This window comes from Antechinus flavipes, chromosome 1 (assembly GCF_016432865.1).
Source record: "Antechinus flavipes isolate AdamAnt ecotype Samford, QLD, Australia chromosome 1, AdamAnt_v2, whole genome shotgun sequence".
In the NCBI taxonomy this organism is placed as follows: Eukaryota; Metazoa; Chordata; class Mammalia; order Dasyuromorphia; family Dasyuridae; genus Antechinus; species Antechinus flavipes.
In genome coordinates, this window is record NC_067398.1 from 645,348,244 (window position 1) to 645,373,990 (window position 25,747).

Sequence of the window (25,747 nt, forward strand, 5' to 3'; positions counted from 1 at the left end):
AAGACTTTATAAGGGAGTGTCCCTTACAAAGAGAGGAAAGGGGAGCTGCTAAAATTGAAGCCTGAGGCAGAACATTCACAAACAATAATCTGGCTGGGGAGCCTAAAAGCAGGTGAGTGCAGGGGTTTGCTTCAGAGCTTCTATCCCTGTAGAGGTGTGATGATGTGTGCTCCATAGTTCTGCTACCAATTCCCTGGTGCATTAAAGTTACTACCTAAGTGTTTGACCTGTGGCATTAAAGTTGCTAATTAAGTATATGCCCTGATGCATTAAAATTACTGATTTAAATATATGCCCTGATGCATTAAAGTTACTACTTAAGTGTATGCCCTAGTGTACTAAAATTCCTGATTAAGTATTTGCCCTAGTGCATTAAAGTATTACTTAAGTATAAGTCAGAACGACATGAGCAGCAATCAAAAGCTGGCCCATCAGATTTTATTTAACATGCCTTAACTGAACCGTCACCTGCTGAACTCTCCTCTGGTATTGGGTTTTCAAAAGGATGGTGTCCTGGGTGCGGTGAGAGGGGTTCCAGGGTATTAAATGATGGTAAATGGGGCTCGCTCCAGGGACTGAGGGAATGGGAGACAGGTGGACAGGAAGAAGGCTCCTGGAATTGTCTGACCTCTCAGGACTGGAATGATTTCCTCTTCCTCTCCCCACTTCCCCTCTGACCTCCAGTGTCCCCCAGGGTCCAGTTGGGGAATGGGAAGGAAGAGAAACGTGACAGGCACTGTGCCAAGACCAGAGCCCATGTACAGGGAAGGAGGAGAACAATTGTCTCAGCTGGGAGCTGAGTCGGTCTGTCTATCCAACACGGCTTCCCTTCCTTCTCTGGCATCCTTTAGCTCAGCCTTTCCGGGACGCTGCTGCCATCCCATCTCTGGCACCAAGACAACCGAGACAACAAATCTCTGGCTAAGAGACACCACTGACCACACAGCTGTCGGAGCACAGAGCTGGGCTGCAAGGCTGTCCTGTGGGGATGAGGGTCTTTATTACCATCCTGATGGCTGTCCTGCTGTGTCTGGATCAAGGTGAATGAGGGATTGGGCACTGGAGTTGGGGGTGATGAGTAAGAGGGAGCAAAGGTGTTAGACGGGGGAAAGGCCTCTCCTCCTCAGGAGAGAACAAAAGTGCAGAGAAGTCGGGAGGCCTGGGAGAGGGGGCTAAGGCTTCCTGCTGGGGAGCTTCCAGCAGGCCCACTGGAGAGCCCGTCATTGGAGAGCTGCGTTGTTAGTAGAGCAGCCTGTGGGACCACAGGGTAAATGGAATGAAGGAGGGACTGGAGGTCAGAGGACTGGAGTTCTGATCCCAGTGCTGCTATTGGCCTTTGAGAAATCACGACTCGGGACTCAGTTCTGCCTCTAAATACAGAATGTTTCACAGGAATTAAGGCAGTGTTAAGCCATGAAAGCATAGCAGGACACTATGATTCTCTGAGTCTGATGCTATTCTAAAAGCCAAGAAGGCCATGAATTGGCTTTCGCAGTGAATCTTCAGGAGAAACAAGGCTCGAATCTTGACTTCCCAACACTGAGTCCAATGCCTTTCCATAATAGAAAATGTCATAATAGACATGTTAGGGTTAAATTGTTAAGGACCTTGAGTAGCAGGCAACAGGGAGCCCACAGGCATTCGGGAGCTAGGAGGAGACTAGAGGAAAGTGGAATTTACAGAGGAGAAAGTAGATAGAGCCCCTTAGAGGTCCCACCAGAGACCCTAAACTTTTTCCTGGGACCACCTAACTCAGACCTATATTTCTCACTTTGGGACAGGGAGTGAACAGAAGGAGACAAAGTCAATAGATGAAAGCACAGATGAAGATTACGACTATAAGGATGATGATGATGAAGATGATGATGAGGATGAAGTTGAAATCAAGCACATTCCCTATGAAGGTACAAATCTATCCCAAATCCTCCCTGCTCCAGCCCTCTTCCCCTGGGACCTACGGAGCTGCAGTGGGAAAAGAAGCATGCAGAGATAATTATTATTCCCACAATTTGGGCTTTAAAGGGGTACAGACAAGAGTAGGGGTACAGACAAGGGTGGGGAAGGAGGGAAGGCTTCCTGGAGGAAGTGATTTTTAACCCCTTCACCGCTTGTCTTAGCCATCTCTGTTTATCACAGGGTTTGAGTGGGGGTAGCATGAGTTCAAGAAGCAAAGCCAGGGGAGGACTTTCCAAATACAGAAACAACCTAAGCAAAGAAAGGCACAAAGAAGGGACCAAGTGCCTTTTTGTTCAGTCAGTCTGAAGCAGAGAAATCGGTACTTAGAGGGGAGTGAGCTGCTTGGCAGAGCTGGAACAAGCCATGGGTGAATGGAGCTTTACCTCAGGAGGTTGCCTTTGATGGGAGAGGGGAAGGGGAAGACCTTCTGCCCTGGAAAGGCATCACTCAGTACTTTCCCACACAGCAGCCACTGTCCCACAGCCCTCCAGAAGCCTCCCAGAGGCACAGGTCCTCCCACCCACCCCACCCCACTCCGGCATTCCAAACCAGGGCCGCTTCCACTGCAAAGGCCCGAAGCCTGCTGGGTAAATGGGCGAACTGTTTTCTGCAGACACCTCCGGTCCTCCAGGTGAGATCACTGGACAGGGCCAGCCAGAGAACAGGAAAGTTCACGCTTAAGACCAGTAGGTAGTGTGCTCCATGCTGACTGTGCACAAAGTGAGCTCCCACAGGGAGGGGACCAGGGAGCTGCAGCCAGTCAGAGATTAAGCACCAACTGTGCGGGGCGCCGGGCAGAGTGCCGAGGAGACAGAGACAGACAAAAGGCCACTCCTGCCCTCAAGAAGCTTACATTTACAGGGCGAGACAAAATATAAGTAACTGGGCAAGACACAGATGGAAGGTCATGTCAAAGGAAAATGTCCTAGGATCTCAGCAAGCATCCCAAGAGCAGTGTCTGTCATGAGCAGGAGGCCGGCAGAGGCGCCCTCAGGAGAGAGGAGACGGCACATGTCGCCTCCACAGCAGGGTGACACAGAGAGGCAGCTAGTTGGCAGGGTGGATATGGCACTGAACCTGAAGCTATAAGGACCTGAGTTCAAATCTAACCTCATTTACTAGCCATGGGACCCTGAGGAAGTTAGGTAACTGCCTGCCTCAGTTTACCTACCTGTAAAGTGAGGCTAATAATAGCACGGACCCCCTAAGGATTGTTGTGAGGATCAAACAAGATACCATTTATAAAGCATTTTGCAACCTTCAAAGCACATGGTAAATGCTTTTATTGTTTAGTCATTTTCAATCACATCCTATTCTTACTGACCCCTTTTGGGAGTTTTCTTGGAAAAATACTAGAACCCACTTTACAGAGGAAGAAAATGAGACAGTGTTAAGTGACTTGCCCAAGATACACAGTTACTAAGTGTCTGAGGCTGCATTTGAACTCAGGCTTTCCCAACTCCAGGCCTAACTGTCCACTGTGTTACCTAGTTGCCCTTGTAAATGTAGCTATTTTATTATTAAGGGACATGTGCTAGGGAATGGGTAGGTATTAGAGATCCCTTCCACCTGGAGAGATTTGGGAAGGCTTTCTAGAAGATGTTAAATTAGAAACTGGTTTCCCTGAACATTTTTGTATTTTAAATAATTGTATTTCAATATAATTGGTTCCCTTTGTGATTCTATGTTTATTTTATTCATTTAAAAATGTTATTCTGAGGAGGGCCCATAGGTCTCATCAGGCTATCAAAGAGGTCCAGAATTTTAAAAAGCTTAAGAAGCCCCTAGTAAAAGGATGAGAAATATTTGGCTAGCTGAGAAAAGCAGGGATATGAGCCAGTCCTGGGAGCTCTGGGCTAGGGGAGAAAAGGCAGGAAGACAGTCCCTGCCCTCACAGCTGGCAGCTTGGCTGGGAAGGGAAGAAAAAGACACGGTTAATTATAACATAAGGCAAGAAGAGAGAGGACCAGGCACTGATCTTGGAGGGGTTCAAAAGAAGGAGGAACAGCTTCCCAATGGGGGTTGGAGATTGCAAATGCTTCTTGATCATAGCAATCAAACCAAGCCTACAAGGAGCAGTGAGTCAGTAGGGATGATGCTCTCTGGGGTGGAGTAGGGAGGAAAGAGTAAACAACTTCCACTAAAAGTCCAAATAAGTAATAGCAGCTGTATGGGAAAGGGAGCTCAGAAAAGAGAGAAATGAGCAGAAGGCAGTGTGGGCAGGGAAAGGGAAATGTGAGCTTCTCATTGAAGAGAACCTAATTCCTTAGAGCAATTTAAGGTTTGCAAAGTCCTTTCACAGCAATGTGAGATAGGTGTTACAAATACTGTGATCCCTATTTTACAGAGGCGCAAACTGAGGTTCAGAATAAGTAAGACAATTATGCAGAGTCACACGGCTCCTAAGGGTCAGAATAGGGACTCTTTTGTCTCCAGTTCTAGTGTATTTCCTACTAAAAGTGAGGCAGGTGACCTTGCCCAGCCCTCCCTCACAAAAAACCCAGTTCATTCACATGTCATAGCATCTCCTCCCTGTGTGATCGGGGTCCTCTTCGAGAATAAAAGACAAATAACAAAAATGACAACAAAAAAGGGGGGATCTTTTCATAAAAGAAGAGGAACAGGCAGAGAAAGCCCCCATGATGTGATATAAGTAGAGTTAAGAAAATCTGGGTTCAAATCCTGCCTCAGACCCCACTAGCTGTGAGACCCTAGGGCTTCTCTAGATCTCAGATTCCTCAACTTCAATTTGAAGGAGGTTGATCCAGACCAACTCTAAGGTTCCTTTCAGCTCCAACTCTTTGACTTCAAGATGAGGATTGAACTTTATCTAGAGGGAAGAAAAAGTGAATGTCCCCCTTCCTGGTGACAGTAAGTGGACACTGTCCTCGGACTGTCTTAAATTCTGGCAACGAATGGGGTTAAGCATTTGGCCAGTTCCCAGCTGGCTGACTCCCAGGGCCCATTGTCTGCCTTTCCCCTTCTTCCTCCCAAGGCTCTGTTCTGATGTTATCTGAAAGCCTCTGCACTTCTTCAGTTCAACCGAATTCAACAAAACAAACACTTGAGTAAATGCCTACTGTGTGGAAGGCCTTGTAATTATCTGTTGATTCTTACCCTCTAACCTCTCTTTTTACATATCTTAGAATTTCTCAGCTATATTTATTAAGAAATGAAGTGTTTTAGCATAATCTTTGTGCATATCCTATTCCCTAGTTGGACATAGAGCTTTGTGAAAGGAGGGACAAGTTTTTGTCTAAAACTCCAGCTCCTCTCAAAACCTGAGATGGTAGTCTGTGCACAGTAGGCATTAAGTGCTTGGGGAATGTTTTGGGTCCTATTTTTTAAATCTAATGGGAGGACGGATAAAGAAACAATACTAGTAGAGGAGAGGGAGAAAGATAAGGGTAAAGGAGAAGTCAAGGCAAAGTGCATCAAGAAGTATGAAAAGGGAGAGGATTGAGGGTAGAGGGGAAAGAGGAAGGATCAAATGTAGAAATGGTAGTCAGTGGGATAAAGGGAATCCAGCTCATGAGAATGGAAGAGAGAGATGGTCCAGTTACATGGACTCTCTAAAACAAGGGTAGTATAAGAAAAAGATGGACAGGTATCTTGGCACTAGACTTAGATTTCTTGTCAACAACAGAAGATTTATACTTGATCCTGTAGGTAGTGATAACTCAACAGAGGCCTAGGACAGTGCCCTGATCAAAGTGGTACATAAGGAAGATGACTTGGGCATCTGTGTGAAGAATGGCCTGGAGGGAAGGCCAAAGTCATATGGGCTGCCAACCACAACCACACTGCCTGAGCCCAGCCTTTGGCGTCCCCAGCTTGACCCATTCTTGCCCCTCATTTCCTTTGTAATTCAGCTCCACAGTTGTTACCACCACTTCTCCTAGGAAGATGCCTATAATTGACTCTTTTAAGATACCAGTTCAAATTTATGATCTTATGACATCCCCAATATGGACTTACCCAGTGTCTACTCAACAGTCCATTCCACTTTTGGATAGTTCTAATAGTTAGGAAGTTTTTCATTTTCTCTAACTTTTTTTGTCTGATTGTAAATTCCACCTACTGATCCTAGTGCCTCCACCCAGTGCAAGTGGAACAAAGCTAATACTTCTATATCTTAATAATATTTCCTCTTCTTGAATGTAAAGATCACTTTTTCCTCACCTCCAAGTCTTCTCTCCTCCAACCTACACATCTATAATTTCTTCAGGAGATCCTCATAGGATATGGTTTTGAATTTGTACCTCCTTCTGCTACTCTAAATCACTTGACTGATCGAGGCCTCAGTTTTTCCATATGTAATATGATGTTAGACAAGATAATCTCTGTGATTCTTTCTAGCTCTAGATGCGATATGCCAATGATTTTTCTTTTCTCTTTCAGTCCATCAGTAAGTCTGTCTTTTATCCCCAATCCATAAGGAAAGAAGGAAATAGAAGCCCAATCCCATCCCTTGGAGACTTTACAATCTAGTTTCAAGGTCAACTGCATTTAAGGCAATGAGTGTTTGTTAAGCACTATATGTCAGGCAAATTATTAAACTCTAAAGGAAGGAAAGAGGAAGGGGAAAAGAGAGAGAGAGAGAAGAGAGAAAAGGTGGGAGAAAGGAAAAAAGAAAGAGAGGAAGGAAGGAAGAGAGGAGAGGGGATGAAGGAAGAAAAAAGAAGAAAGAAAGAGAAAGAAAGAAAGAAAGAAAGAAAGAAAGAAAGAAAGAAAGAAAGAAAGAAAGAAAGAAAGAAAGAAAGAAAGAAAGAAAGAAAGAGAGAAAGAAAGAGAGAGAGAAAGAAAGAAAGAAAGAAGAAAGAAAGAAAGAAAGAAAGAAAGAAAGAAAGAAGAAAGGAAGGAAGGAAGGAGAGAAAGAAGAAAGGAAGGAAGAAGGAAGGAAGGAAGGAAGGAAGGAAGGAAGAAGGAAGGAAGGAAGGAAGGAAGGAAAGAAAGGAAGGATGTGAAGAAAGGAAAGAGGAGAGAGGAAGGGAGAAAGAGAAGATACACAAGAAATAGTGAAATAATACAAGGCAGTTCCTTCTACCAATCTCACATCACTCCTTTATATGAAAGCCCTTTAAAATACATACCACACATGCACATGCACACACCCACACACCCACACACACACATCCCATATACCTATGTCTATAGATTACAAAATGCCACAATCTCACAAAAATAAAATTCTCAAGTGACCCCAAAGGGCAATAGACAAATGCATGGTAGATGTGAGGAGGGCACAAATCTATAAATAATGAAGCATGTGACAGAAATAACACAAAAGACATCAATACTAGTGAAATCATAGATCTAGATCCCTTTCTCAAAGCTCCAGATGCTGTGCAAAACACTAAAATACTAAGACAAAAATTAAAAATTAACAATATTAACAAATTAACAATAAATATAATAATAGTTATTATGGGAGGGACATGCTATTATTACCTACACTTTACCAACAAAGAAACTAACATAGACAGAGGTTAACTGACTTCCCAGGATCACACAGTCGGCAAGTGTCTAAGGCCACATTTGAACTAAGGTCTTCCTGACTCCAAACTTGTTGCTGTATCCACTAATTCATGTTGCTGCCCCTGTCTTCAGGAAGGTCACATTTTATCAGTTACCAAAGGAAGGCCTCCAAACATTGGGTAGATTCTCCTTGGAGGATTTCTGAAAGGTCACATTCAAAATCACACTGGGTGAGAAGAGAAGCCAGTGGTTGGGGTACTAATGAGGAGATGTTATCAGCACCCATGGAGGGAACACTCACCAACAAGATCACTGTTCCATAGAAATTCATAGAGGAATTGAAGCAGGAAGCTTATATATTAGCTCCTCTGGAAGATAAGAGAGTTGATCTGTTGAATGGGAAACCAGCATTTTCTATCAATAGTCCTGGAAAAATCACTGCTCTCTCTCCCATTCTAAAGCTGCCTACAAGGAGCAGATGAAACCAGAAAAGGCCTGGGCCTCTGGACTAGAATTCTCTAAACTAGCCTTACGGGGGTCCTCAAACTACGTCCGCAGGCCAGATGCAGCAGCTGAGGACAATTATCCCCCTCACCCAGAGCTACGAAGTTTCTTTATTTAAAGGCCCACAAAACAAAGGTTTTGTTTTTACTATAGTCCAGCCCTCCAACAGTCTGAGGGACAGTGAACTGGCCCCCTATTTAAAAAGTTTGAGGACTAAACTATGACTATAACACAAACCTGGCAATTCTGGAGAGTCTGTCCTGAGTCTGCTTCTGTCCTATGTTCTTTGTACTCCTGGAGAAGACTTATGTCCTAGGCTGTGCTCTGAGCTGCCTGAGATCTTAGGCAGAGATTACTGAAGAGCTGATGACAGTTGTACAGTTGTAACCTTGACAATACTATTTTGTGATATAAGTCCAGAGGCCCTGGAAGTCAGAGGTTGCAAGAGCTAAGTGTCGAATGCCGAATTTAGATAGTGAATCTCAGAGTTCAAAGAAGGGAGAAGGAAGTGAGTGCTGGAGTAATCAAGGAAGGCTTCCTGAAGGAGGTGGCATTTGAACAATGGTTAATGTTTGAATGGATGGAGAGGGTGAGATGATGGAAATGGAAGAAGCTAACTACAAGAGCAAAAATGTGGAAGTGGGAATAAGGCATGTATATACAAAAAGAAACCCTTCCAACTTAGCCATTTCCCTACTTTCTCACTAATGAGCATTCCTCTAACTTCGTGTTTTCCTTCAATAATTCAATTAGTATGAGGTATGGCACTGGTACCAAGAATCCAAAAGTAAAAAATGAAGTCTTTCAAGGCACTTTCATTCTCTTAGGAGAATGACATGTGCACAAATAAATATAATAACATATGATAGAATATAATAAGAGCAAAAAAGTGATAAAAGTGTAGAATCAGGGAAGGCTTTAAAGAAAAAGTTGCAACTGTACTGAGCTTTGAAGAAAGAGAAGACTTTTTTAAAATTTATATTTTTATTTTGTTAAATATTTCCCAATTATGAAATTGGGATGCAATATGCCAATGGAAGGAAGATTCTTTTAATTTTTAAGATTCTTTTTAATATTTCGAATTCCATATTCTCCCCATCCCTTCCCAAACCTTGAGAAGGTAAGCATTATGACATCAATTATACTTGTATAGTCATGCAAAAAAAAATTCCATGTTAGCCATTCCCCCCCCCCAAAAAAAAAGCTTTAAGAAAAAGATTTAAAAAGCATGAAAATTCAGCCTCAGGCCCTTACTAGCTGGGTGGCCCTGAGAAAGTCACTTAACCCAGATTACCTTTAAAAAAAAAAACAACTGTCAAGCTGAAAAATAGCATGAAAAATAAAGTTAAACAGTATGTTTCACTCGGCACTCAGAGCTCTTCAGTTCAGAGAGATTTTCAGTTGGCAAAGATGAGGAATAGTGTGGATGACTGGGTAGGTGACTGACTGTCTGAGCAAATGAAGAGGCAGGAAAACAAAAGTGAGATTAGGAAACTACTAATTCACCCCTTTGGTTAATATTCAGAGAATGTGAAAGGGAAGAATGTGATTATTTCACATTACTGAACAGGTAGATTGCAGCCAAATGGTTGGCTATCTTTGAATTTTATCCTGTTCGTCCCTGACACAGCATCTTCTTCCCTTGTCTGATTTTTCCCCTTTCCTTTATGTCTGCAGGCTCCCTGGAATGCTACACCTGTGAGTCAGAATCCATTGAGGAGCGCTGTAATAAGATCCAAACCTGCTCACCCTCTCAGACCTTCTGCAAAACCATCATCACTAGAGGGAATGCAGGTAAATGGGGGAAAGAGGAGTTCATCCTAGACAGGAGGGGCTGGTCCTAAGGTAACATCATCTGAGTTCAGGAGAAAGACAGACCTGGTTAGAGTCCCGAACTGAAAGCCTGGAGACCAGGTTTGAGTCCCAGCTTGGCCTCTGACTAGGTCCATAATCTTGAGTATATTATCTCTCCCTAAAGCTCAGTGTCCCATGTGTAAAAGTAAGACCCCCGAGGACTTTCTAGCTCTGGCATTCTAGGTTCTAAGGCCCATTCTAGCTCTACCGTTCCATGAGTCTATGATCTTGGTCAGTTATCACCCTTTCCCTCTAGATCTTTTTCCTGTTTTCCTTCTGTTGTCTGGGACTTCGCCATACTCTCATGTTCCCCAGTCCAAGAAGGGAGAACCAAATTCTTGTCTACCTTGGTTATGGTCACAATGAATAATAATGAGGATGAGGATGATACGACCCATTTCTTTAGCACTTTAGAATTCACAGAATCTCAGAGTTGTGAGGAACCACTAAAGCCATGTCGTCCATCTATACCTCAGCACGCATCCTCATTTATCCACAGTACAATTGGAGGGGACTCCAATTACCAGTCCAGCCAGTCCACACCAATCTTAGACAATCTACATTTTAGGAATTTATCTTGCCATCAGATCTAAGCTGGCACATTTGTCCCACTCGTTGGACCCAGTTTCATCTCCAGGTCCCAAGCAGAACAAATCTGATCTTTCTTTCTTTCGACAATCCTTCAAATAACAACGGGGATCCCATTAACGATCTTTTCTCCAAGCTGAGCATCTTTGTTCCTTTATCCCCGTTTTTGGCAGCATCTCTCGGCTTCCTACATCTTGGGCGCCCTCTTCTGGACACATTCCAGATAGTCATGCTTTTCTTAAAATGATGAGCCCTGAACTGAATACAGTGATCCCATGAGGACAGAGAACCGAGGGATCGTCGCTTCCCAAATTTAAGTTCTTTTTTTCCCCTAAATTCTTTTGCTTTTTATATGTCATATCACACTGTTGACTTATATGGAGCTTGAAGTTTACTAAAAACTACCACGTTTCCCACCGGAGGTTCTGTTATCAAGCCATTTCTCCCTACCCTTTATTAGTAAAGCTCAATTTTTAAATTGATTCCAGATATTCACCTGGATCTTCTGTTAAGGTTTGGTTTTTGCTTTGTTTTCATTTTGTTTTGCCAAAATCAGTTTGCCTACGATGTTCCCTTAATCTACCACTCTGATAACCATATCCACAAAGGAAATGAGATGAACCTAACTGGACCTTTTCTTGATGATGGCTGACATGCTGGCTCATAGTGAGCCATCCATTGCGTTCTAAAAGCTTATAAATTTATACACACACACACACACACACACACACACACACATACACACACCCTAGAACCTTGCCAGGAATTAAAGAAAATGTTTTGAACTTGTAGCATGCAGAAACCATTCTCCTATTTTTGAAAACTCATATAGCATTTTCCCCTTTTCAAGTTGATAGTATCTCTTCTCCATGATCCTTCAAAGATTATAAACAGCTAAGTAACTTAATAGATAGATCGCTGGGATCTCAGCTATTTACTATGTGTGACCTTGGGCAGGTTACTATCCAGTAACTTAGTAAAATGAGAATAATAATAGGATTGTTGTGAGGATCAAATAAGAGAATATTTGTAAAGCACTTCAAACAGTGTCTGGTAGATACATGGTAGATACTTAATAAATATTTGTTCCTTTATTTCTATCTTTCAAAAATTGGTAACAAAAGTTCTGCATTCATAGCTGCCTTGTTCTTTTTTAAATATTCATTTTAATAGTTTTTAATTTTTCCAAATACATGCAAAGATAAGTTTCAACATTCACCTTTGCAAAATTTTGTGTTCCAAATTTTTCTCTCCCTCCACTTCTTCCCATAGGCAGCAAGCAGTCCAATATAAGTTAAACATGTGCAATTCTTCTAACCATATTTTTACATTCATCATCTTGTACAAGAAAAATCAAATCCAAAGGTAAAAGCAAAAAGAAACATGAGGAAAAAGAAGCAAATAAATGACAGAAAGTGAAAATATTATGTTGTGATCTACATTCAGTCCTCAAAAGTCCTCTCTCTGAATGCAGATGGTTCTCTCTATCACAAGTCTATTGGAACTGGCCTGAATCATCTCATTGTTAAAAAGAACCAAGTTCATTACAGCATCATCACATAATTTTGTTGTTGCTGTGTACAATGTCCTCTTGGTTCTACTCACTTCACTTAGTATCAGTTCATGCAAGTTTTTCCAGACTTTTCTGAAATCAGGCTGCTCATTATTTTGTATAAAACAATAATATTCTATTACCTTCATGTACTATAACATATTCAGCCATTCCCAACTGATGGGCATCCATCCAATTTCCAGTTACTTGCCATTACAGAAAGGACTGCTAAAAATATTTTTGCATATATTTTCCCTTTCTTATGATCTCTTTAGGATACAGACCCAGTAGAGATACTGCTGTCATTTGATAGCCATTTTTAATCTGCCTTTTTCTTAACTCCCTAAGAGATAGGGCCAATGGCCTGAACTCACAAAGTATAACTCAATGCTCTTGTATCATCTTCTCACTCACTTTTGGTTTCATCTCCCAGTTAAACTGCAATGTTCTAATTTCTCAATCCAAAGATTTTGGGGAAAAGAACAGAAGCAAAATGGGAGTTGGATAATTAGGCTTCTCATTTCCATTCTTTTGTCATCATCCTATCTACCCAAATAATTGTCCTAACCTTTTTTGATATTCCTCTTATATTTAAATTTTTTATGAACATCTTTTGTTTTCATACACCTATTGTATATTTCCTAATGTAGTGCCCTCCCAGAGAGTCATATTTTATAACAAAGAATAAAAAAAAAAAACTAAAAACTTCCCGCCATCTCCCAAGTCTTGAATGATATTTCCTCCATCTTCTTCTATTAAAAAGGGTTGAAAAAATTACATCTCTTAGGAGGCTATGTGATTGGTTTCTGGTCTATAGGCTGCTAAAACAGAGTCCTTGACTACAAAGATGTTTGTTACATTACATTGGGAAAGGGGATAAAAGGAGACTGTAACAGACACACAGGTAAGTACCAAATATGAAAAGTAAATGCAAAGTAATTTCAGGATAAGAAAATACTTAGCCACTGGAGGATCAGGATAGATAATCAGTCAGTCAATAAATATTTATTAAGCACAGGGTACTAAGTACTGTGCTAAGTGATAGAGATGCAAAGAAAAACAAAACATTCCCTGTTCTGTTGCTAGGTAATGGGGAAAAGAATATGCAAACAACTATGTACAAACAAGCTACAATCAGGATCCATTGGAAATAATCAACAAAAGGAAAGAAGCAGAATTAAAGGGGTTCAGGAAAGGCTTCTCTCTTACAAATCTCTTAGGATTTTAGTTGGGACTTAAAGGAAGAGGAAACCAGGAGGTGGAGAGAGGGGACAGCTAGTGACAAAGTCTGAAGTCGGGAGATAGAAGAGTCCATGGGACATGTGAGGTACCAGAAAACATCTGAGCCTTCTTTTTGCCCTAACATTGACTACCAGTCTTAGCTCATTCTGGAATTTAGTGTTCCTGACTCTGATCTTATAGAATGAAGCTACTGTTGCACATTCATCCCCTATTACCTACCTATCTTCTATATCTTTTTTTTTAATTTGACTTGATTTTTGAATTCATTTCACCATTCTATAACCTCATCTAGGCAGTTCCTTCTTTTCCTCCTTTTTAGAATCATATCTGTGTATTCAGAATTTCATTTATAAAAGCTTCCCATCCCTCCTGGGGATATATAGAATTGGTGGATCCTATTGTTCTTCTATTCTCTACTTTTTGAAGTAAAGTCTCCTCAAATCTAGGTTGTGTATTACACTCTGATGACTTACCTTCCTTCTATCCTGAGTTTTATGATAGATTAGTCATTTTCCTCTTCCCATCCTACTCATCACCATAGTACCCATCATTTCTCCTCCAACAACCAAAATCTCCTTGTTGATCAGAATAAAATCCAGAACAGCAGTTCCCACTCTTTATTTCCTCCATTTTTTGAAGGATAAAATTATCCCTAAAATAGATCAATAATTTGTTGACTATTCTACATCTGACAAGGGAAAGACTCCAGGCAAGTATCTGGATAATTGAAGTCTCCCTTCAAGGGAAAGCATGCATTGTTGCCAGCCAAAGTCCTTCTCTATTGCATCCTTCTGTTCAGGTGTTCTCTGCGATATTCTAATAACAATATCTCCTCTGCTTCTCCTGTCATTGATCCTCATCTGAAAGTTCTGTACTATATTACCCACTGTGGGGTTCCTAGATTTTCTCACAAGAAATACATCTTTATATATAATATTATAAGCAAAATTTCTATCTTCAATTTAGTTTTATTAGCAAAGTTTAAAGACAGTACCTGAAACCATTTGTCCTTTGTGATACCTGATACTACACACTCCATTTCAATGTCCTACCACTTTTCCCTATGAAGGAGAGACATTAAGTCTTCAACCCTTCAAGGGGAAGACAATCCTCAGAGAGTGTTAAAGAAGGAACTTGAGAAAACATTCTACTCTTCTCCTTTTATAGAAAAGGACATACCTCTTGGAGAGTGGAAATAACACACATTAAGTTAGATAGAGACAAAGCCAAAATTAGAACCAGCTTCCCCACCTCCCATTTGGGGATTTTTTTCTTTTCACTATGCTGTCTTTCTATAGATACCTTTCTCTAAAGCCAGAGAGACTTGGAGCAGCATGACTTGGTGGGTAGAAAGTGAAAGATTGGGAGGGAAATTTCTGTTTGAAGTCAGCAAGCTCTCTTTCTCATCCTCCCTGGGAAGAATGACTGGATTAAGACTAACAAGGAAGAGGCCCAGTGTGATCCTTATTCTCTAGGGCTGAAATTTCTGAGGATGGGATTTCATGAAAAGCAAGCCCTTGATCTCACTTCATTTAAGGTGACCCAGAAATAGTTTAGATTCCACGCTTCCCACAGAACATATACCTGATCACCTGTACATAACCCACTCAATAAATTTCAGAGATCTCTCAAGGTATAAAGAAAAAGTTTTATTCGTTTCTTATGAGAAGTGGTGTCACCCCCACCATACAAGAGGTGGAAGTGAGGCGCTGAGCATAGGCAGCAAGGGCAATATATATGTTCCCTGAGCAACAGTGCCAGCCTGCTCCTTCTTGTTGGCTCCTCCTCATTCACTGAGACTGTGGTCTTACATTCTAAGTGCGAAAACTATATTAGGAAGCATCAATCATTAAAACAATCAGCACTGGATGGGAAAATAGATGTTAGATCAGTGGGAAACAACACATAAGTTTAAGATTTGGATAAAGACATGTCTTTTGCTGACCCCTAGATATGTGTTCTCAATATGTGGACTGGGTAGATAAGCGCCAGGTCAGTTAGATCTATACATTCCCAGAGTTGTTCTATTCACCCCATATCCTGGGAATTGTTTACCAGGGAGGGAATGATGGAGTTCTAGTGGCAATCAGAGAGTTGTGGAAATCCCCTTTTGGTGAAAGAATTCATGAACCCAAAGAGTTTTAGGTGGCAAAAATGGAAGTTTATTGTTGGATGAGAAGTCAGCTTTGCTAGAAAAACTGACTTCCTCAGTGGCAAAGTCCTATTAGGAAAATGGAGGCTGGCCCTGAGCAGAGAATGCCTTCTCAGAGGGCAGGATCCTGGTAGCTATACCAAAGAGGCAGACCATGCTACTTTTGAACTTCTGAAAAAAAAAAAAAAGTAAACAGAAACCTATTATATGAGCAGATCTTGGGGGGAGAAGGGAAAAGGAGGGAGCTGGGGCAGTTTGAGCTGATCAGACCAGGATCTCCCAAATAAAATTGCTTTGAAGGCTTTTTTAGCCTGAATTTGAATGGAGATCCGGCTATCATTGGAGATGATTTGCCTTAGAAATTGCCCAGTCTGAGAAGCTCTCTTACAGAGGGTCAGGAATTGAAGGGGACAGAATTTCAGAATGTTAATTTCAAAAGGGAACACAGTTTCCACCCCCATCAGGAAGACAGGGGAAAATAGGAATTCGATCCTATAGTTTAGTTAATTTATAGTTTTCTTTTTGAAGAAATATCAAACTTTTCCCATTCACCTGAGAAATATGGCAAGCAGGAAAGAAGCTCCTTGAGGTTCCCTCTGCTCCATTCCCCACTCTCCATCCCCAATTGAGAGGGATAATGGGAGGCAGCTGTCAAAATAAAGTACCAATTTGAAGTTCACCATTCCCCCAGGACCCACTCCCTGGTCCTGTGGCAGACTTGGATTATTGGGTCCTTATCCCAATCACCACATCCTCACTGTGGTTCCCCCTCCCCCACCTAGTTAGTAGCTACCCTTCCTCCTAGCAGATCCAGTCTATGACTATTCCCTCCCCTCCCATACCCTTCACTATCACATCTCACTATCCCCTGCTTTTTCTGCAGACTCCAACTACTTTACCACCTTTTCGGCATGGTGTTCAGATACCTGCAAAGAAGCCACCAAGATTATAGAAGGGACTCACGTCACCGTGAACTGCTGCCAATTTGACATGTGCAACCCCTTATCGTTGGAAGGCCAATCCCCAGACATGAATTCAAAGACAGCCAATCGTGGGGGCATCCTTACAGGTGTGGGGATGACCATCATGATCATGCTGCTCTGCAGCTGGATGGGGAAGGACCTTTGAAAGGAGATCTCCCCCCTCCAAGAGTTCCCCTCTGCCCTGTTACCCCACTTCCTTTGCCCCTGACCCTAATTCTACCCACCACAAGGAAGAGATCTCCTGTCCCATAATGTCTCTAATTCTTCTCCCTCAGGCCAATGTTCTAAAGTCCTTTGTTTCTGTAACACTGTGTTCCACCAAAATCGTTTTCAGCTCTAACATTTTGCTTTATTATCAAACCTCTGCCTCTGATGTGGTAGGTTCTAAAGGCCTTTTCAGCTCTAATGTTCCATGTTATATGTTCTCAGATCCTATGTTCTATGATCTAAGCTCTCTCTCTCAGCTCTGACTTTTCTATATTTGGTGTTCTAAAGTCTTCTGGCTCTAATATTCTACAATTTTATGACTTTCTCAAATGAGAGGAGACCTGAAGAAGGAGAAGGGTCTCCCTTAGGCTAGCTCTGTCTCCAGAAAACCAAGTTCTAGGGCAGAAGTATGACTCAGATATATATGAATTATACTCAAGTCTCTGTTGCCATCTTCCTACCTGGGTCTTCCTGTAAGGAAGAGGAAAAGCAAAGGCATTGAGAGACAATCTGGAGACAAGCTTCTGTATCCTAGAAGCAGCACTCTGTCCTTTTCTAATGCCAGTTAGCCACATGGGATTGTAGAACAAGAATCTAATCATGAGGGTCATGGGAGGACAAAACATTGTGGGCCAATCATTTTTGATAGAAATCCCAAGGACCTCAAAACATTCTAGCCCTTTATTGGTCCTACACATACTTCCTCTATCCCCATATGTCTTTCCAAGTGGTCTTGTCTTCATGATTAGATAGTAATAAAGTTTTGAATTCCTTAATAGGCAGCAGCATTTAAACTCCCCAATGACACGAGCATTTGACATGCCCCTGCTCTTCTCTGAATTGTGAGAAATTAGGACCAACATAGTACAATGAAAGCTTGGAAAGGCAGTAACACATATTGGGGGCACAATTTTTGAAATTTGTCAGAGGTGCACAAATGCTTTGCAATTTCTTCAAATTGGATGTTAAAAAGAGTCAAAGAATTCAAAACTGGAAGGGACTTTAGAGAGATTCAAACCCTTCCCACTCCTGTTTTATTTATTCACTTTTTCCTAACATGTGAGGAGATATTTTGTTTTAATATAACAATTGTTACCTAGCAAACAAACCCACTTATAAGATATATTCCCTGAAAAACAGCTTATCAATTGTTTCTTCCTCCCATTTAATAACTTTTATTTATGTATTAGTAATGTGAGAATCATTTCCCAGTATACAACTTCCCCAATTAATTTTCTTTTGTAACACAGAAAAGTTGAAGTCAAACTACAAAGCAAGTATGTAATAGTATATATAGAGAGAAATATAAAGACAGATAGATATATCACTTTTTACCTGTACTGTTCCACCTCTCTGCTCAAAGAAAGGAAATGTTTTCCTCCTCTTTTCTAGGACCAGAACTGGTTGGTTTAATTATTATGACTTCAGAAGCTTTTTAATGTTGTTTTGTTTACATTTTTGTAGTCATTGTATATATTGTTTGCTTAGCCCTATTCTTTTCACTCAACATCAATTCAAGTCTTCCCATTTTTCTCTGAATTCTGTATATTTGTTATTTCTTATAGAATAATAATATTCCATTATGTTAAAATACCAAAGTTTATTCTGTCATTCCCCTATCAATGGACACCCATTTTGTTTCCAAGGTCCTTACTACCATGAAAAGTACTACTATGAACATTTTGTTATATATGATTATATATGCCATTCACATTTGAGAGGGGAGGTCCTCATCGTGTCATAAGACAACGCATTCGGAGACTTTTTTGCATAATTTCAAATAGTTTTTCAGAATCAATCTCTTCACTTTATAGGTGGGAACAACCTAGGCCTAGAAAGAAATAAAATGCCTAAGATCATTAATGCATTAGGTTGGAGAGCCAAGATTCACATCCGCATCCTTGATTCCAAATTCAAAACAGCAGCTTGAATTCACCAGTGGGAAGGAAGGGTGACTACCCCAACATACATCAGTGATCAGAGCCACAAGGGAGCACTATTCTAAGAAAAGTGAATCAAAGGTTGTTTTCTATCAAAAATCAATTTTGTGGGCACTTCAAATAAAGGAACTGTGACATAAAGGAATAAAGAAGGATAGCAGTAATAGACCCATATGCCCTTATGGTGATATTATCAATGTGGTCATGAGGTGACAGTTGATCTTTTATTCCTCCTCATTCAGCTGAGCTGGTAAAGACATGGAATTAGAGTAAAGAGAGAAATTACAATGGTAGCTTCCAAATCTATGGAACATTAAATTCAATTGATTTTAAGTCATATTTTAAGGTTTATATCATAAATTTAGAACTGCCAACAAAATCAAATAATCAGACCTACAATACAAGAAATAAATTCTTATTTAAAAGCCTTAGCATTCAATAAGATAGAACCAAGTGAATCCAAACAAACAAAAATGCTTCTGGATCCCACCAAAAAACCGTAGCACAATGAACCCACATCGCAATTAACAAAAAAAACCCTTTACCTAAGTTGACAGCAAAAAGCAAATATCAGAGAAAATATATGCATGAAAATAAATATACATATAAAATGAATATGCATACACACACGTATGTATGTATATAAACTGAATGAGCTCTCCTTTTCAGAGCAGAAGTGCAAATGAATTTTGAGAGCAACATAGCTCAGCTCAATCAAAAAAGAGATTTCCAGATTTCATTTAAGGGGAAATTCCTAAAATCTCTAGTGTAGCAAGCTAGAGATTAGGGACATGATGGAGAATGCTCACTCCTATCATGTTGGCCTCCTCCCAGAGTCTGTCTTTCCCTCCAGAGACCTAATGCAAAGTCAAAATGTCCATCTCCTCTCTAAGCTGGAAGCCAAAATAGTTCAGGACATCCCTCCTCTTCTGTTCTCACTAAGTCCACCCCACTTCCTCAAGCACAGGCAATGGACTGATCAATCTCTGTCAATGAGGAGAGAATCCAATAAGCTAAGGATTACATAACTATGTACAAGCTATATGCAGGACAAAGTGGAAATAATTGACAGGAAGACTTCCTGTAGAAGGTTTTTAGCTAGGACTTGAAGGAAATAATTGAAGCCAGAAATTAGAGATGAGAACATTCAGTGCAAAGAAAATAGCCAAAATAAATGTCTAAAGCCAAAAGGAGGAATGTTTTGTTCATATAACAGCCAGGAGGCTGTATCAAAAAGGATTTATACAGACAGAGGCGTTTGAAGACCAGAAAGGTAGGAGGGAATTGGGTTATCAAGGGCTTGGAATGCCAACCAGAGCTCATAGGACCAGGAGAGATTTTTAAAATACAATACCTGGAGCAATTGATAATTATTGTCTAACAAGAAGCCGCAAAAAAGTCCTCAGCAATTTAACAGAAATAGCTTGGTATAGTTGTACACCAACATTCTCAAGCATTTTAATCTCAGGACCCCCTTACAGTCTTAGAAGTTATTGAGGACTTCTCCAATGAGCTTTTGTTTATATGGATAATATCTATCAATATTTACCATATTCAAAATTAAAACAGCTTAATATTATTATGAAATTATTTTAACTTTGCATACCCCCTAAAAGGACGAGCAGAATCCCCAGGGGTCCCTCAATAATAGTTTGAGGACTGCTGATGTCGTGGATAGAGCACTGGACTTGGAATAAGGAATCCTTCTTCAGACACTTGTTGTGTGACCCTGGGCTAGCTATTTGACTTTTCTGTTTGTTTCCTCATCTATAAATTGAGAGCATTGGACTGAATGATTTCCAAGGTCATTTCCAGCTCTAATTCTATGATTCTGTCTTTTCTCCCAACTTGTTCACTCCCAATGAAGGAATTACCTTCCTCTACAGCTTCTTTGGCAAAGTCATCTACCCTTTCTTTGAATATTTTCCAGAGAGGGGAAGTTTACTTTGATTTTTAACAAATTCTGCCATCTTTTGAAGTGGAACCTGATTCCTTAAGACTATCCCAACATTGAACCTATGTTCTAAACCCCACCAATTTTGTCTCTGGGATCCATGGTTGGAAACATTTAAAAATAATAATCCTGATGTGTCTGAGGTACAGCACCAAAGCAAACCCACCAAATGTTGGGTTTGGTCATGTGATGAATTCACAATGGTCTTTTTCTTTGGCAAAATGTAGATTTATTTATGAAACAAAATGAAGAGGTAAAATAGACACCAGGAGTGGTAAATATGAAATAGATTTTGGAAAGCAAATATTAGCAAGGAAAGGGGTTTTAACAATTAACAATGGAAAAACAAGTTCCTTGGTGAAACTTAAAATTAAGCAGGAGAAAGGGAATACTCTATGAGGTAGAAGTATCCCATTGATTGACAGGTTAAATCCACGGAGGAATTTAACACCCTAAAAGAGTTACTTAGCTATAAGAAGGAAAAAGACACCACCAAGCCTGAGAGAGGGATAGGGTAAGGAGAAAGACACCATGAGGTATGAGGGAAGGGATGAGAAGAAAGATACCATTAGACAGAATGCTATGGCATCTCAAAAGGAATTCAGCAAAGATAGCATGGATAAATATGCAGATTTGTAAAGGAAATTTAACATTAAGGGTTTGACATCTGATTGGATATAGTAAGGTGGGGTTTACTCAAGATTTGATAAGGGTGGGGGAAAGGGAAGAGGAGGGGGGCTGTAAGGTTGAGCTGATTCCCATCAATGCCCTTCCCTGTTGCTTTAGAAAGTAATCTTATCAATACTTCAGGCTTTCTCTGCCAATCCCACCTAGTGACCAGGATGTCATCAAGCACTTTTAAGACAAACTCAAATGGGATTTCTCCCCTGAAGTCAACCTCAAGTTTACCTCACCCTTATTTGACTTGCCTAGGTACTAAATTCTGGTTCAGATGGGTTCCTATAGGAGAAGCAGAAATAAAATTGCACAAATTCTCAGAATTCTAAGGCTCATTAAAGATAATCAAATCCAGTCCATACCTGAACAGTTTGGAAATGTTGGAATTTGATCTGATTCCATGTCCGGGACTATTTCTGGAAGTTCAAAGCTTAGGATAGGAATGACAGGTCCCTCAAAGACCGTCAATGCCAACAAAAGCATTTTCTAAAACAGAAAACTGAAACCCAGAGAAGGAAAGTGATTTGTTCCATGTCCCAAAACTGGTTAGTATCAACCTTCCAGTCTAGTTCTCTTCCTATCAAGTAGGGGTAGGAGATGGATGCTGAGATCAGAAAATAATGTAAAATTAAGTTAGGAAGATCAATTGAAGCCAAATTATGGTTTGGACCCCAGCATGCTAATCTGGGAAGTTCTGAGACTGAGACTGAGGTGAGAGATGAAAGCTAATGTTAGATTTTCTTAAATTACCTAGTTTGTCTATTTTAAACATTCCTTTTTTTTCTTAATCTTGACTTCCAAATTCTCTCTGTCCCTCCAATCTTTTTCCACTCATTGAGAAGCAAGCAATATGATATGAATTATATACATGAAGTCATGTAAAACATTTCCATATTAATCATATTAACAAAAAAACAAAATCCTATACCATAAAAAAGCAAGAAACAAAGTAAAAAAAAAAGTATGCTACAATCTGCTTTCAGAGGTCATCAGTTTATCGTGGGTCCTTTGGAACTGTCCTAGATCCTTACATTGATCAGAGTAGCCACAGCTTTCACATTTGATCGTTGCAATATTTCTGTTTCTGTGTAAAACGTTCTCCTGGTTCTCCACACTTCGCTCTGCATCGGTTCATTTAAGTCTCCCCAGGCTTTTCTGAAATCCCATCACTCATCCTTTCTCATAGCACTCGCAGTGCTCCTGTCCACCGCTATCAGCTATCACAATTCATTCTGCCGTCCCCAATAGATGGGCTCTCCCTCGATTTCTACCGCCAAAAGAACTGCTACAAATATCTTAGTACACACAGGGTAAGGTCAGTTTTTACGACTGTTGCTCGGAAAACAGATCATTTATTTTATCAGAAATGTAGAGTGTATGAAGGGAAATCATGCGGCCAGATTGCTTTCTACCCCTGCACGCTGCCCTAGCAATACGGGCTCCGTAGGCCAGAAAGCACAAGACGCAGTTTAGAGAGAGTTCGGTACCACGCTCTCTCCCCCGCCCTTCAGCCAGCCAACGAACGAGATGCCCAGTCCTCCCGTCTTTCTAGAGCGTCTGAGGAAGCAGTCCGGGGGCCCTCCGCAGGAAGGGGGTGTGTGGTGGAAAGAGGACACTTCCTGCCGGACTGAGATTGGGGCTCGGGCTCTGGCTCAGGGCCTGAACACTCTAGGTCTATTTTTAAGTTCTTTGGAGTCTGCTCTCCCCACAGCCCTTCGCCGCTAAGCGCGCCCGAGTTCACGGGAGGGATCGCGCCTGCGCCCCAGGGCGGCCCCACGTCGTGTCCCGCCACTAGGAGAAGGGTGAGTTCGGCTGGGGTGGATAGTGGCGGGAGCGGGGCGTGCCTCTCCATTCCCTTTCCCCTTTTTTCCGAGCTCCTCCTTTGTTTTCTCTAATCCGCCCACTCGGGTTCCTGGTGTTCCTTGATCGTGGAACCCTCGGCCCGCGAGCTGTTAGGCCGGTGGAATTGGACTGGAAGAGGGAGAGGGCAAGCATGGTAAGGATAGTAAAGGAGCCCGTTAGTAAAAGATGTAGCAGAGTCTGATGGGCAGCAAGCATTTATTAAGCGCCTGATGTGAACCAGACATTGCACTAAACGCCGGAGATACAGAGAAAGGGAAAAGTCAGAGCATATCCTCAAGGAGCTTACAGTTTAACGTCATACTACTCCAAAGCTGACCATTGGCCAATATGTTGCACAGCCTGTCGGGAATTATTTATTGATCAGATTAGAATCATCTCGGAACAATCTTTTTGCTTTTACTTTTTGGCTTTTTATTTTCTTGCCGAAAGTTGGACTAGATAAAGAGTTCTTATAAATCCACGGCAGTCAGCTTCATAAAAGCCACGGCAGGTGGCTGGCCTGGAATCAGAAAGACTTCAGTTCAAATCTGGCCTCAGAGACGTATTAAATCAGAAAACTTATATGCTGAGAGAGGATTATGTCAAAGACCATAATCCCTTGAAGTACAACATACCAAATCTTAATACTCTAGAGACTTATTGAAACAGTATTACTGTACTTCCTTACATGATGGTCCACCTTAAGCTTTCACACAGTTTTGTAGCTTCAAGTAAACTAATAATCAATGATAAACTATAGCTCTACGGAGTTGTGACACAACTTTATTGGTATCAAATCCTTAGGAGGCCTGTGAAACAAATCTGCATCAACAACCATTATCATTCTTCTCACATTCCTTTCCCTAGAGGACTACCACCTCTCACGGGCTTCATACCTAAATGACTCATCCTACAAGAATTAATTGCCAATGGCAATTTTATAATCGCCACAGTAATAGCCCTTTCAGCCCTACTAAATCTATTTTTCTATAGTATAGATAGCTGTAAATTTTAGAATTGGAAGGAACTTTAAGATGCCATAGTCTGACCTTTTAATTTTACAATGTATATTTCTAGCAGAGTAAATCTACATTTTACTGAGACCTAAAGGAGTAAACTTACTTTAACAAGGCTACACAGTAAGTTGGCAATAGAACCAGGAAAAAATCCAGACCTTTCTTGTCTCTGGTAAAATATTAGATTTAGGTTATCAAAAAGGGCCCTGGATGTTGGGCAAATCACTTGAGCACAAAGGAAAAGAGGAGAGAGATAAGGTTTCTGGGGTGCCATAGGCAAATTCCTTTGAAGTTCAAATTCGGTTTATCAAACATTTATTACATATCTACCGTGTGCTAAGCTTTTTCCTGGGTGCTAAGAATATAAAGATAGAATTGATTGAATCTGCCCTCAAGAAGTTTCTATTCTAGGTGATGTAGAAGTAGTGTAAGTACTCTATAATTTAAAATAAAGAAATAGGATATGTTAGTGGGGAAATCTGAGGAAAGAGAAAATGTTTGTAATTCAGGAACTCAGAAGAGGCAACATATAAGAGAAGGTACTCAAGCTAAAGTCTTTTTTTAATAAAGGAAAATGAGGAATCATGGAAGCTTGCCCCAGAAAATCCAGAAAATTTACGGAGGTGTGAAATGGCAGTTTAGCACAGCTAAACATTTCCACTGTCCTTAGGTTTGCTAGTCATTTGAACTTTGCAGGGATTTTGTTGTTCCACCCTTTGCCAAAGTTGTAAATTTTAAATATGTATTTGTCCAGCTTTGAAGAGATTTGGGAGCCTAGCTGACTTCCAGTATTTGGATGGCTATCATGTGGAAGGAGAGATTAGATTTGTTCTCCTTAGACCCAGAAGGCAGAACCAAAAATAGTGGGTAAAAAAGATATAAAGAAGTAGAATTCAGTTTCATATGATGAAAAACTTCCTCACAGATAAGAATTATCCAGAAGTAAAGTGGGCTGCCTGACAAAGTAAAGTTTCCTTTAAAGTGTTGGGCAGAGATCTGCCTCTCAGAGGCAGAGGGGATTCCAACTCACATATAGACCAGGCAAGGTGATTTCAGTGGTCTTTTTCAACTCTAATTCTGACCATATTACAGTTTTGGTTGGTGCATCCACAACAAAGAAATCACTTACTTTTGAAATATATAAAAATGGATACAATGTGGTGGCCACAGAACTACTGTCCTCCACAGTCCTCAGTCTCATCTGCTTCTCTCATTCTGGAGTCTCTCTCTATTCCATAAAAAATTCAGGTTAGTTAATGTTATCCTTCCTATTGTCTATCTTGATTGATTAGTCTATTCCTTAATAACCCAATAACTTCTGGGTTTGTTTTTAGCATTTATCCATGTCTTTGTTCATGAAATCTTTAGGTTTTGATAATCTTGGGCCATTACTGATAATAAATGTTTGTCGAATTAAATTGACTTAAGTCCCTAAGCACACAGCTTAGCACAGGGGTCCTCAAACTACTGCCCGCAGGCCAGATGCAGCAGCTGAGGACGTTTATCCCCCTCACCCAGGGCTAAGTTTCTTTATTTAAAGGCCCACAAAACAAAGTTTTTGTTTTTGCTACAGCCCAGCCCTCCAACAGTCTGAGAGACAGTGAACTGGCCCCCTATTTAAATGGCTTAGCATTAGCAAACATCAACAATTTGGATAAAAAGGGAACCCACTTCCCATCGAGTTCATATTTCTAGTAAGCAGATAAAACACCCAACATTTATAAATTGTAACATACAATTATGCAAAAACAAGGTGCTAAATACCTATGAAGTAGGGTTTATGGAGTTTGGGGTCTGGATC

At 40.8% G+C, this 25,747-nt stretch overlaps 2 protein-coding genes and 1 long non-coding RNA gene across 6 annotated transcripts in view; 2 read left to right on the forward strand and 1 right to left on the reverse strand.

Moving 5' to 3' along the window:
- Positions 1 to 18,114, forward strand: GPIHBP1 (glycosylphosphatidylinositol anchored high density lipoprotein binding protein 1). 2 transcript variants are annotated; one of them, XM_051971226.1, is made up of 5 exons: positions 1 to 112; positions 852 to 1,040; positions 1,782 to 1,904; positions 9,616 to 9,732; positions 16,210 to 18,114. In XM_051971226.1, exons 2-5 carry the CDS (start codon positions 989 to 991, stop codon positions 16,452 to 16,454), a joined length of 537 nt encoding a protein of 178 aa, XP_051827186.1. In that variant the 5' UTR covers positions 1 to 112; positions 852 to 988; the 3' UTR covers positions 16,455 to 18,114. The 2 variants fall into 2 exon arrangements, with proteins under 2 accessions (XP_051827186.1, XP_051827187.1); XM_051971227.1 differs by lacking the exon at positions 1 to 112 and having other exon boundaries at positions 783 to 1,040.
- Positions 15,314 to 25,747, reverse strand: part of LOC127544550 (uncharacterized) — a 22,190-nt gene continuing 11,756 nt past the window's right edge. For both annotated transcript variants that reach the window (XR_007949466.1, XR_007949465.1), the window contains 2 exons: positions 15,879 to 15,974; positions 15,314 to 15,497 (listed from right to left, as the gene is read on the reverse strand). This is a non-coding gene — a long non-coding RNA (uncharacterized LOC127544550). The remainder of the gene's footprint in view (positions 15,498 to 15,878; positions 15,975 to 25,747) is intronic.
- Positions 22,640 to 25,747, forward strand: part of LOC127544544 (zinc finger protein 883-like) — a 10,291-nt gene continuing 7,183 nt past the window's right edge. For both annotated transcript variants that reach the window (XM_051971225.1, XM_051971224.1), the window contains exon 1: positions 22,640 to 22,890. The gene's annotated coding sequence lies outside the window, so the exon portion shown is untranslated. The remainder of the gene's footprint in view (positions 22,891 to 25,747) is intronic.